The sequence below is a fragment of the Salmo salar genome, unplaced genomic scaffold (genome assembly GCF_905237065.1).
Source record: "Salmo salar unplaced genomic scaffold, Ssal_v3.1, whole genome shotgun sequence".
In the NCBI taxonomy this organism is placed as follows: domain Eukaryota; kingdom Metazoa; phylum Chordata; class Actinopteri; order Salmoniformes; family Salmonidae; genus Salmo; species Salmo salar.
Genome location: NW_025547511.1, coordinates 78,349 through 90,801, shown reverse-complemented (window position 1 = coordinate 90,801; position 12,453 = coordinate 78,349). Strand labels below are relative to the sequence as shown.

Below are 12,453 nucleotides of genomic sequence, written 5' to 3'. Positions count from 1 at the left end.
TGACGTTAAAGCACTTTCTCACAAACCCATTAGATTTTCCTGTCACATGACAAGTCATTCCATGCCTCCAGAGGACGCTGATCTTTACCTATCTCAACACAGTCCTCCTCACCATAGTCTAGTCTGCCAACACCATTATCAGGCTGTGGTTTATGACAGTACCTACAGGGTTAACACAACAGTCAGACATTCTTAATACCAGTATATACAGGGTTAAAAACAGTCATACTACATGATATGACTCCCACCAGCCTTAGTTTGATAATATAATACATGCAAGGGCTGTGGATCTAGTAGGTGCCCTTACAGACACATTACAGGACTACAGAAGTGAGGGTTACTTTGGAGAACAATGGAAAGATGTTGAAGAGACTGCAGAGCACTGCAAAAGAAGTGTACCAACAGTGTGTAAAAGACAAAAACAAGCTAAAACAAGCTTAAGATTTCACGACTCATTGATGATGAGCAAAATTGTGACCAAGGTGATGGTGAGAGCTTCAAAATATATATTTTATCAGGTGCTTGACAGTCTCACAGCTGAGCTGCAGAGGTGTTTTTCAAAGAAGAATTGCGAGATAATGCAAGGGGTCCTGTTTGCCTCTGCTCAGACCTTTGAGTCAGATTTAGAGGACATCAAACATGAGGTTCATCAAACCAAGTGGCTTCTTGATAGGAGAGAGAAAAGTGGAAGGGACAGACCGTCTACTCTCCTTGACTTTGTTGTGTTTCTAGAACCTTATAAAGATGTCTTCCATGAGCTATTTCGACTTTGTAAGATTTCTGTTGTTACACCAGTCAGCAGTGCTTCTTGCGAGAGAAGCTTCTCAGCTTTAAAACGGATTAAAACCCATCTGAGGACAACAATGGTTGATGACAGGTTGTCACCTCAGAATTCTCAGTGTTGAGTCAAGGAGGGCAGGCTCCCGCAACATGAGTGAGTTTGTGAAACATTTTGCCAGTTCTCACCAGAACCGCAGAATTATGCTGTTTTCAATCTACCTAGGATAATTTGGCACTTAGGCGGCCCCTCTGGTCATGATTAACACCTGCACTGTGTACTAGCTAGTACACTGACATTCTAAAATGATAAATCCAAAGGGTATCATGTCACACAGATTTCATTTGGTCTTGATTAGGCCAATTCCAAAACTTTTCTTTGCTTTTAGTTAACATAATATATGTGAGCATAAATATGATACTGTAAGTTTGTAATATTGATGGGCACCAAAATTATGTTCATTTTTCAAGTCCATTTTTGCTTGATACCTGGTATGTCAAATTGCAGTGTGTTTTATTTTCTGAAAATATTTTAGATGTTCAACACAGACCCAGATTATATATTTATGAAAACAGAGTGACCCAACAGAGTGAGTGGTGAGTGAGTGAGTGAGTGGTGGTGAGTGAGTGAGTGAGTGAGTGAGTGAGTGAGTGAGTGAGTGAGAAGAGAGAGAAAGAAAGAAAGAAAGAAAGAAAGAAAGAAAGAAAGAAAGAAAGAAAGAAAGAAAGAAAGAAAGAAAGAAAGAAAGAAAGAGAGAGATTGAGCTGCAGTTCCGAGGTAAGGACACTGACTATTCATTGTATGTTCATTTTAGGGATCGGTGTCCCGTCAACGGGACAGTTGTAAATCATGCAACGCCTTGTGTGACGATTGCAGATTTTAGAGAAACAACAAATGTTGGTACGTATAAGTGTCTTATATCGGCTGAAGCTTAAATTCTTGTTAATATAACTGCACTGTGATATTTACATAGCTATTACTGCGAGAAAATGCCATGCTATTGTTTGAGGAGAGCTCCTAACAACAAAACACTTTTTTCACGCAATAGGTTTGATAAATTCACCTCTGAAAGAAAAATGTGTACTTACATTCTGAAATCTTGCTCTGATTTATCATCCAAAGGGTCCCAGAGATAACATGAAGTGTCGTTTTGTTCATATCCTAAAAAGGTCCATATAGCATGCACGATCGATTTTTTATTTCCTCTCGTTCAATTTGCAACGAAAGGTATCTGTGAAAATCTAACCCTAAATGTTGTTTCAACCAGTCAAATCACGTTTGTATGTATTCCTCAGAGATCCTAGAACGTAACCAGGCTTCAATATATCATTAATGGTGTACTATATCGTATAGGACACCATATTTGGTCAGAGAGCGACGCCTTCATGGCACGCCGATGACGCGGGCTGTCTTCACTTGAACGACTCTAACTTTGTCAAATAAGCAACAATCGGGGTCAAACAAAGCTAGCTAGATAGCTAATGAGCTGGGCTTTACGGGAGTATCCGGAAACCCTGTATCTGTCTTTAAATGTAGCTACTAACCTTGTGTGACAGCTTGCCTTTTCCTTTTGGACAAATATTATAAGAATATTCAGAGTTATGAAGTTATGAAAACGGGTTGTTTTGCAAATGTTGAACTTATAATATGGCTTCTAATTCTGGAAAAGCTAAATCAAAGTCCAAGTATACAGATTTGACGATATTCTTGCAGAAAAATGTCATATGAACACAAATGTCTCCTTCACGATTTGCCCAAATGTACCTGGGTGACTTCACACTAAATGTCATGTAGTTCGCTCATACTTCAAGTTATCCGTCTGAAACGTTGCACATACACTGCTGCCGTCTTGTGGACACCATCGGAATTACCACACTGGTGGCTAGAACGGGGACCTTTCTCCTGCATTTCAAAGATGGTGGAAGAAAAAAACAGGTTGGTTTTTTCTTTGTATTTTCTTCTACCCCATTTATTGTGTTATATTCTCCTACATTTAATTCACATTTCCACAAACTTTAAAATGTTTCCTTTCAAATGGTACCAAGAATATGCATATCCTTGCTTCAGGGCCTGAGCTACAGGCAGTCATTTTAGGCGAAAATGGAAAAAAAGGTGGCTATCCCTAAGAAGAATTCTAGTGAAGAAACCCTTTTGGACCACACTATCTGCCACATTGAAGAACTCTGGGTTAAGTGAATTATCACTTCTACCAATAAACAGCAATCATAGAATTCATTCATGCTCCTTAGATGCCAGGTTAAGGTTACACACTAATTTTCAGTCATGGTCTATTGACCCCCTGAGGTAGCCTTGGCCACTCCCTGGCCACCCCATGTATAAAACACTGTACAGTGATGATGACACCTGCATAGTTACATTAGGGAAACTGAATGACATTTATCTTTGTCAGGTTGTTTGTGTTGTGGTTGTGGTTTACACCAGACTCAGTCTGATGATGACTGTGTCACACCTTCAAGAGGGCCTCAGACTTTAGTGTGGGTTCTGAGGGGGAAAATATCAGAAACATATACTTGTTAGTGGGAAACAGCTAGCCTGAGTCCCAGATATGTTTGTGCTGTCATTGTTTGGCGTGGCAACAATATATGAGTTATCAAGACTGTACAAGCAGATCTGGGACTCGGGCTAGGAAAGAGCTAAACAACAGTCGGAGGATATGAGTAAAGTCACCCTGATGACTGACTGATGACTGGTATCATTCCATATTTAACTAATGTGATATATTTTATCAAATATTTTAATGGACAATGTTCTATTTAATTCTATTGAAATTATAATACTTGATTCTGCCACAATATGTTTTAATTAAGAAAGCCTGTTACTGAGAAATAGCTAGAACTCATCCAGTGACATCACTACCAGTCACACAACATGAGAGACTGTGACCATGACAACTGACCACACAGTGCAGTGGTTGACTTTGGGTTGAGGGGAGCGTTAGAAAGACAGAAGGGGGAGAGTTAACTCTTTCTCAGCAGCATCACTTTTAGTTGAAAATGGGCCTGTGGTGAACCACGGTAGAGCTGTGTACATTATCAGTGAGTGTGAGTGCACATGTGCGGCAGAAGAGGCTGGTGGGAGGAGCTATAGGAGACGGGCTCATTGCAATGGCTGGAATGGAATTTGTGGAACGGTATCAAACACAAACATATGGAAACCACATTTGACTCATTTTTTACATTTTAGATTTACATTTTAGTCATTTAGCAGATGCTCTTATCCAGAGCGACTTACAGTAGTGAATACATACATTTTTTTTTTTTTTTGTACTGGCACCCCGTGGGAATCGAACCCACAACCCTGGCGTTGCACACACCATGCTGGCGTTGCAAACACCATGCTCTACCAACTGAGCCACAGGGAAGGCCACAGGGAAGACTCAGTTCCATGAATTCCATTCCAACCATTACAATGAGCCCATCCTCCTATTTCTCCTCCCACCAGCCACCACTGATGTTCAGACATGAAGGTCTGCATGAATTTGTGAACATATGTGGTGCTTCAGTGTGGGAACATGGTTTGTAGTCATGTCTGCTTGTGAAGTCAGATCTCTGATCAGGTATAAGTAGATCTCATCAGACAGTCTGCAAACAAAGTCCTGAAGCTGAACAATACAAAACTACCTCTGTTGCAGTGGTGACCTGTCATTCATAATTGGCCTATTTGGTTCATGTTATTATGGCATTCATTCGTGTTGCATATCAGTTTGCAAACAATGTAAAAAAAGAAATCAATGAGTTAATAAAGCTGCATACAAACATGGTTTGTTGAGGAAGGCAGATCCAAACTGCAGCTGTTTCAGCCTAGCTCACAGGTTTCTGTGGTGGTGGGACAGCCAGCGAAATTAACTGTTTCACTGCCAGACAAGGCTCTCCTATTAGCCAGGTCTAGCAGTGGTAAGGTGTTGGGACTGCTGTTGTGACTCTGCTGTTGGGACAGATTTATGTAGGCCCTAACAGTTTGTGTGCACCATTTGTCACCGTTTAAATCATGTATTGTTTAGTGTTGTGTTGTGTTGTGTTTTGTAGCGGCTTCGCTAGAGTTTGCATTAGATTTTTTTCCCCACCAAGATTTACATTGCAAAATCACCACTGATGTTGACTATGACGTTACTTTAGCTAATATGGTGACAACGATGTAGGCTGTGTGTACCGGTTATTATATGGGTGCTTGGAAAGGTTTTTTGGGCTGGTCACACACAGCTGATGTGATTTTTATTGAAGTCCACAAGCGAAGGGAAATGGTGAGAGGAGGAGAGCGCTAAGTTGCGAGAAGGAATACAAATTGGCTGCTATGAAAGTGAACTGTGTTAACACGTGATCAGGGGTGTATTCATTCTGCCGAAAATGTTGAAAAACGTTTCTTAAATGGAAGCAAATATAAGAAATGGGGATAAGCATACCTGAATTTGTCCAATAGAAACTCTTGTTTGCAACTGTTGGACTAATAATTACACCTTAATAATTACACCTTAGATAAGCTAGATGCAGGCAAGAGTGTGCAAGGCGTTATTGAATGTGTCTGTCACCTCAAAATGTTCTCTCGACCTGCGTGCACCTACGTTGTACATTTTAATTTATAGGCTAGGTCGTAGCAACAACATGATGGGTAAAGGGACATTTTGAGTATCATGTAGTAGCCTAAACCTTTCACTGTTACATTGAACTGGGTGAATGGAATATGAAGGACAGTCATCCAGTATTCTGTAATAGAAAAAGGCCATGCTCATGAAAAATAAAATCGTCCTCCCTCATCTTAAACGGCACCGACTGCCACTGGTAGAGAGGAATAATAACCAAACAAAACAGCCCTAAACAATAACTGCTCCACTGAAATCACCAAATGCCGAAATGACACAGTCTATGTGAGGTTTAGTGTAACATAAAGTTGAGATGTTCACAGTGGACAGACAGGCCTATGATCCCAGCCAGTAGAACACACAGCAGCCCCAGACACACTGCAGCAACTAGGAAGAGTCTCTTCCCTGAGCTGTCAGGCTCTGTGGAGACAGATACTGTACATAGCATCATCAACAAGACACAATCAAACGTGGTCTATAGTGATTGATATAGGGTGAACCCTAACTTCAGCTTTAGTCAAATGTCAGTATGTCTCCCAGTATCATCAAGTTAAAATATGACTTAAGTGTAGATAGAATTCACCCCGTATTTAGTGATCGATCCCAAGTATAAAGATTCTCTTCTGTATCATCTGTTAATGAAAAAATAAGAATAGCTGCACTTTTAAAGTGCTGGTTTCTCACCCACATCTCTCTTCCTGTTGAGGAGGATGTGCATGTTGTTGTTAACCATACAGGTTTTCACAGCAACAGGAAGTAGACAGTGCCCAGTTACAGAACACATGACTACATGAACATTGAAATAACTTTCAGCAGTTAGTATACATCGTAAATACACCTTAGGAGCCTCCAACATTTCAGAACATGTAACCTGGGACACATAGCATGTAGCATTTCATGTATCAGTTTCCACAAATAAATTATTTTAATGACTGTTTCAAAACCTTTCCCTTGTGATGTAAGACACCATCGTTTGGAAGACAAGTTGTGTTCTGTTTTTAAAATATTAATAATCTGTTTGTTAAGGTTTATTTTACACAGTTGAGTTTGGAAGACTTGTGTTTGGGGCATTGGACATCGGCCAACCTCATTATCTTAAGGTAAACAGTTTGTGTGGCAAGTGGAGGGATAATAACCATTGGTTTAAACTTCCATGTGTGTGTCTCTATGACTACGGCGTACTTACCAGTGTTCTGAGATTCAGGCTGTTTATGTATGGACATGTACATAGTGTCCTGTCCACAGCTCTTCCTGGCCACAATAGCATAACTCTCCTCAGACTGCTCCATACACATATAAAGGCTAATTCTAATTGTTCCCTTATCATATACGTTGGTTCATTATGGAGCTGCAAACAGTACAACAGACAGTATATTATGTTGTATGTCCTGTTAAACAGCTGCTTTAGTTTAACAGTCTGTTGTGTCTGAGAACGTACAGTGTTATAGATGTAGGGAGGACTTCACACCTTAACCAGTGGTTTGAACAGACAGCAACCTCCAGGAAGAGACACAACAGCAGATAGACACCATGATGAGTGTGTGGGTATGTAGCAGACAGGTCCACTGGTGCATGGTGTTGCTATTGGTAACCTACACGTTGTCCCTCGTACAGTGAATGTTGAGTCATTATCATCTTTCATTAGCATAGTTTTTTTGTGTGTGTTTCCTCTTAGAACTGTTCTGCCCTCTGTGTGTGTCCAGGTCACACTGTTTTAAGTATCCAATCACATTCAATCAGGAAGCTGGTAGACCTAGTTAAAGAACATTTTTCCTTTATTTATTAATCTGTGACTTTGTTATTCTTATTATTAAAATGATAAACATAGGTTAATAATTGGACCCACTTTTTTGTATTAAGCATAAGCCTATGGCAAATCACATAACATGTTTCTAATAAAAATATTGAAGAATAATTTTACAGAGTACAGTATGACTACATACTCTCCTCTAAATCTAAACACATTCTCTTAATTTTCTTCTTCCTCCTCTATCTCAATTAGACTTTCCTAGATTCCTCTCCTCCTATCTCTTCTCCTCCTTTCAACCCTGTTAGAGGAGAAGGTCCAAGGCCCCTACTCCACTAGGATTGTATTCTCCAATGTGTTTTGAGAAGGAGGGGAGAGAGAATGTGAGGAGGAATCAAGTAATGCAAAATTGAAAAACAGCTCATAGACAAGTCATTGACTATTTCACTTCTATGGTGAGTTCATCTCTCACTTTAACCACTAGGTGGATTCATCACTTAACCATTCAGTACTGTATTCCACCATCAACGAGAGAGAGAGAGAGAGAGAGAGAGAGAGAGAAAGACAGAGAGAGATTGTTACAGTAGGTTATTGTCACACCGCTTTCTCACAGATCCAGTTATGATTTGTCCCACATTTGTCATCATTCCATGTCTTTACAGGGTCATCTTGTCCATAGTATATCTCAACACAGTCCTCCTGCCCAGAGAACAGACCACCATTATCAGGCTGTCCTGCCCTCCAGTACCTAAACAACACAGAGAACCAGACAGTCAGACACTGTGGTAAAAACATCCTCCTCAATTATACACAGAGTCCTATGTTCTCAGGTTTAAAGACACACTCTGTAAGATGTTATCAAGAATGGACCATTAACAATATGTATTTTTTATATAATGACATTTTAATAGAAAAATATGACTTAATTTCTATGATACATCTCTAGTTCTCATTGAATGACATTCATAAGTAGAAACATACATTTTGACAAACATGATTGGAAGCAATATATCATTGTTGTTTTGTATCTCCATGTCACAAGTTAAAATGGTCAAATATCTCACCCTGTGGTCAGTGTTGTGCCGTCCACCCACTTCCAGGTCCCCTCAGTAACAGAGTCAGTCAGACCAATCCAGGCTCTCGTGTGGAGGTTGAAGAGAAATGTCTGTTGTTGAGAAAGATAAAGATTATGTCACTCTTAATATATTTATAAAATACTGCAAACATATTAGTGTACTGATGAAAAGAGAGAGTCTCTCTCTCTCTCTCTCTCTCACCTGTTCCTTATTGCTGTTTATGATCACCAGGTCTGCAACTCTCTCCAGACAGTCCTGTCTGCTCTCCTTCCAGGTTTTAGTCTCAGTAGAGAGGAAGTACAAACTGGAGTCAAAGTATCTCCATCCCTTCTGACAATGCTGCTCTGTTGAAGAGCAAAACACATTGAGAAACTTAGTTTGTATCTCTATACTCAAAAACCCATTGATATATAATTATTCTAATTCATCACAGTTTATATCTCACCTATCACAAAAAGCTTTGCCTGAATATGGTCTTTCTCTGTAGTCAGGTTGTTGTATCTGGTCTGTAGCTGGTCTCTCTCTTTGGTCAGGTTGTTGTATCGGGTCTGTAACTGGTCTCTCTCTTCAGTTGCGTTGATTTCATAAAGGGAGAAACTCTGGAACAAGGTGTTCCTTTTATCTTCAGAGTCTTTGATGGCTCTGTTATCTACAAAGTATAAACACATAGTTACTACGTAAAACACCAGGTAAATAGGCCTAATAACCTGCATTTCTTACAACTAGGTGATAAGCAATGAACGTGGACACAAACTCACAGTAGACAGACAGGCCTATGATCCCAGCCAGTAGAACACACAGCAGCCCCAGAAACACAGCAGCAACTAGGAAGGGTCTCTTCCCTGAGCTGTCAGGCTCTGTGGACACATACAAGAGACTTTTATGTTTTTTGTTTGTGTTACCTGTTTGCTGGTCTTCTGGTCCATTAATAGGAGCAGTGTCTACTGTCTCTTCTTTCTTGGTGCTGGTCTCACCATCTCTCAGGGTGTCTGCACTGACATAGATATCCACAATCCTCTCCTCCATCTCACCTCTGTCAAACTTGACCTTCTTGTTCATATCTGGTTCAGCATAGATGACCTTTGACATCTTTAACAATGCCTGGGTCTTTCTTTCTATGTAGGTCTACTATACATTAAGTCTCTGATTCTAGAATTAATGTGGTGGTCTTCCAACATGGCCACCAGGAGGCATCGTACATCAACTGCAAGCCCTCTACACGTTACGTCTCTGCTTCTAGTGATATCTCTGTCTCTGAGTCATCTGTGTGTCTCTGTCTGTGGGACTGCTGTAGGTGTTAACTCTAGGGAAGTATCAACAAAATGACACGGGTAGTTGTGGCTATGCTAACGCATAAAATGCTTGTGTGCATGTGTGAGTGTGAGAGGTTGTTACAGTGGTTATTGTTAAACCATTTTCTGCAGAACAATATAAAAATCATTCCATGTCTCTACATGGTCATCTTGTCCAGAGTATATCTCAACACAGTCCTCCTGTCCAGGGAATGGGACTTGCTATTTGTGATGATGGACAGGACACTATCATACCAGGAAGATAAAGAAAATAGAGGGGAAGTGGAGAACAAAGGCTAGCTGTTAACATATATTAAATATCATATGTAACAGCCCCAAGATAATTCAGGGAGTTTCCAGAACTCCCCCTTCCTTTCACCTTTCTGCCTATTTGGACCCTCTGTTTACTCCCAAATATACATCAATATGTTCAGGAAGTCCAGGACTACAAACATGGGTCATTATAATGTCCATACAATAGATTTGACACTACAAACTGCTCTAAATGGATATTGAGGCTGGGTAGGCTTAACTAGAGAGGATGAGATGGCGACATTACTGGCCGCAGCGCTCTTCTCTCTTAATGAATCTGATTGGTTGAGTTTTTGAGTGACAGCTGTTTGAACCACTGAAAAGATCCACTTCACTTCCCTGTGTGTGTGTGTGTGTGTGTGTGTGTGTGTGTGTGTGTGTGTGTGTGTGTGTGTGTGTGTGTGTGTGTGTGTGTGTGTGTGTGTGTGTGTGTGTGTTCATGCAATCTTACCTGAAGCAACAACTCCAACTCTTGGACTGGGTTTGAAGGCTCCCACATTGCCGTATAATTGGCCATCAATGTCTGTGTTCTTCATTGCATTAGGTTTGTTGTCTTCAAATCCATCTGAGTTTTCATAGACTCCCTCTGACATCTTAACACACTTGTGGTCAAATACAGTAACTTCTACATCCTTACTTCAACTCTAATATACGTTTGTAGCTGTGTCTTCCCCCTCCACTGTCCTGCGTCTGTGTGACTTTAGGAAGTTAAACTCTTTATCAGTCAACCAAAGTGTGAAATTAACACAACACTGGCCACCACGTGACTCCCACCAGCCTTAGTTTATAATATACTTCATGATATGACTCCCACCAGCCTTAGTTTGATAATATACTACATGATATGACTCCCACCAGTCTTAGTGTGATAATATAATACATGATATGACTCCCACCAGTCTTAGGGTGATAATATAATACATGATATGACTCCCACCAGCCTTAGTTTGATATTATACTACTTGATATGACTCCCACCAGTCTTAGTGTGATAATATAATACATGATATGACTCCCACCAGTCTTAGTGTGATAATATAATACATGATATGACTCCCACCAGTCTTAGTTTGATAATATAATACATGATATGACTCCCACCAGCCTTAGTTTGATAATATAATACAGGATATGACTCTATCATGCTATATGATGTAAGTGTGAATTCACAGGGTCCCAATATTGTATCTGCTAAAATAAATTGGTATCCTCTTAATTGACATATAGACTACTTATATCCTGACTGAGTTTACAGCACCACCAGCCTTCAAATGGAGAACACATTATGGATCTCACTCTGTGACCGGTGGTGTAGGGGGAAGTTGTCCCTAGATAATGATCTTAGGTCAGTTTTGTATTTCCACCACAAATGGTTAAGGATAGGATTGGGGGAGGGATTGCTGATCATAGGTCTATACCTAGGGGAAACTTCCCCCCAGAGTTTGACTGGCCACCAAATACCATTTACTGTACAGTGCATTCGGAAAGAATTCAGACCCCTTCACCTTTTCACATTTTGTTAAATTGATTACACAGTTTTTCCCCCCCATCTACACACAATACCCCATAATGACAAAGCAAAAACAGGTTTTCAGAAATGTTTGCAGGACATATAGAAAAACCTATTGTTGACTTTCAAAGTAATCATTAGACATAGTTTTCCACAAAAGTAACACTAAGACATGGCTTTGAAATGAACTTGAGGCCAAAGAGTAACAAGTATGCTGTCCAACCAGAGAGAGATGAGGAAACTGTGGCTGTCAGGCTGAGATGGGAGGGAGAGCAGTAGCAGGGTTAGTAGTTTCCTGTATCTGTGAGGTCAGAGTGAGATGGGAGGGAGAGCAGTAGCAGGGTTAGTAGTTTCCTGTATCTGTGAGGTCAGAGTGAGATGGGAGGGAGGGAGAACAGTAGCAGGGTTAGTAGTTTCCTGTATCTGTGAGGTCAGAGTGAGATGGGAGGGAGAACAGTAGCAGGGTTATTCGTTTCCTGTATCTGTGAGGTCAGAGTGAGATGGGAGGGAGAACAGTAGCAGGGTTATTCGTTTCCTGTGTCTGTGAAGTCAGAGTGAGATGGGAGGGAGAACAGTAGCAGGGTTAGTAGTTTCCTGTGTTTGTGAGGTCAGAGGGAGATGGGAGGGAGAACAGTAGCAGGGTTAGTAGTTTCCTGTATCTGTGAGGTCAGAGTGAGATGGGAGGGAGAACAGTAGTAGGGTTAGTAGTTTCCTGTATCTGTGAGGTCAGAGTGAGATGGGAGGGAGAGCAGTAGCAGGGTTAGTAGTTTCCTGTGTCTGTGAGGTCAGAGTGAGATGGGAGGGAGAACAGTAGCAGGGTTAGTAGTTTCCTGTATCTGTGAGGTCAGAGTGAGATGGGAGGGAGAGCAGTAGCAGGGTTAGTAGTTTCCTGTATCTGTGAGGTCAGAGTGAGATGGGAGGGAGAACAGTAGTAGGGTTAGTAGTTTCCTGTATCTGTGAGGTCAGAGTGAGATGGGAGGGAGAGCAGTAGCAGGGTTAGTAGTTTCCTGTATCTGTGAGGTCAGAGTGAGATGGGAGGGAGAGCAGTAGCAGGGTTAGTAGTTTCCTGTATCTGTGAGGTCAGAGTGAGATGGGAGGGAGGGAGAACAGTAGCAGGGTTAGTAGTGTCCTGTATCTGTGA

At 40.9% G+C, this 12,453-nt stretch overlaps 1 protein-coding gene across 1 annotated transcript; it reads right to left on the bottom strand.

Moving 5' to 3' along the window:
* Positions 1–7,138: 7,138 nt before the first annotated feature.
* Positions 7,139–10,496, bottom strand: LOC106602225 (CD209 antigen-like protein A). Its single transcript, XM_045711313.1, has 6 exons — positions 10,254–10,496; positions 8,957–9,055; positions 8,644–8,847; positions 8,400–8,542; positions 8,187–8,287; positions 7,139–7,870 (listed from the first exon to the last, which is right to left on the bottom strand). Exons 1-6 carry the CDS (start codon positions 10,393–10,395, stop codon positions 7,717–7,719), a joined length of 843 nt encoding a protein of 280 aa, XP_045567269.1. The 5' UTR covers positions 10,396–10,496; the 3' UTR covers positions 7,139–7,716.
* Between the last annotated feature and the right edge of the window lie 1,957 nt (positions 10,497–12,453).

Coding starts and splice junctions, on each gene's coding strand:
- LOC106602225 (XM_045711313.1), bottom strand. CDS start 10,395: ATGTCAGAGGGAGTCTATGAAAACTCAGATGGATTTGAAGACAACAAA. Junction 8,848..8,956: donor CATAGGCCTGTCTGTCTACT/GTGAGTTTGTGT, acceptor TATACTTTGTAG/ATAACAGAGCCATCAAAGAC. Junction 8,543..8,643: donor GGCAAAGCTTTTTGTGATAG/GTGAGATATAAA, acceptor GCTCTTCAACAG/AGCAGCATTGTCAGAAGGGA.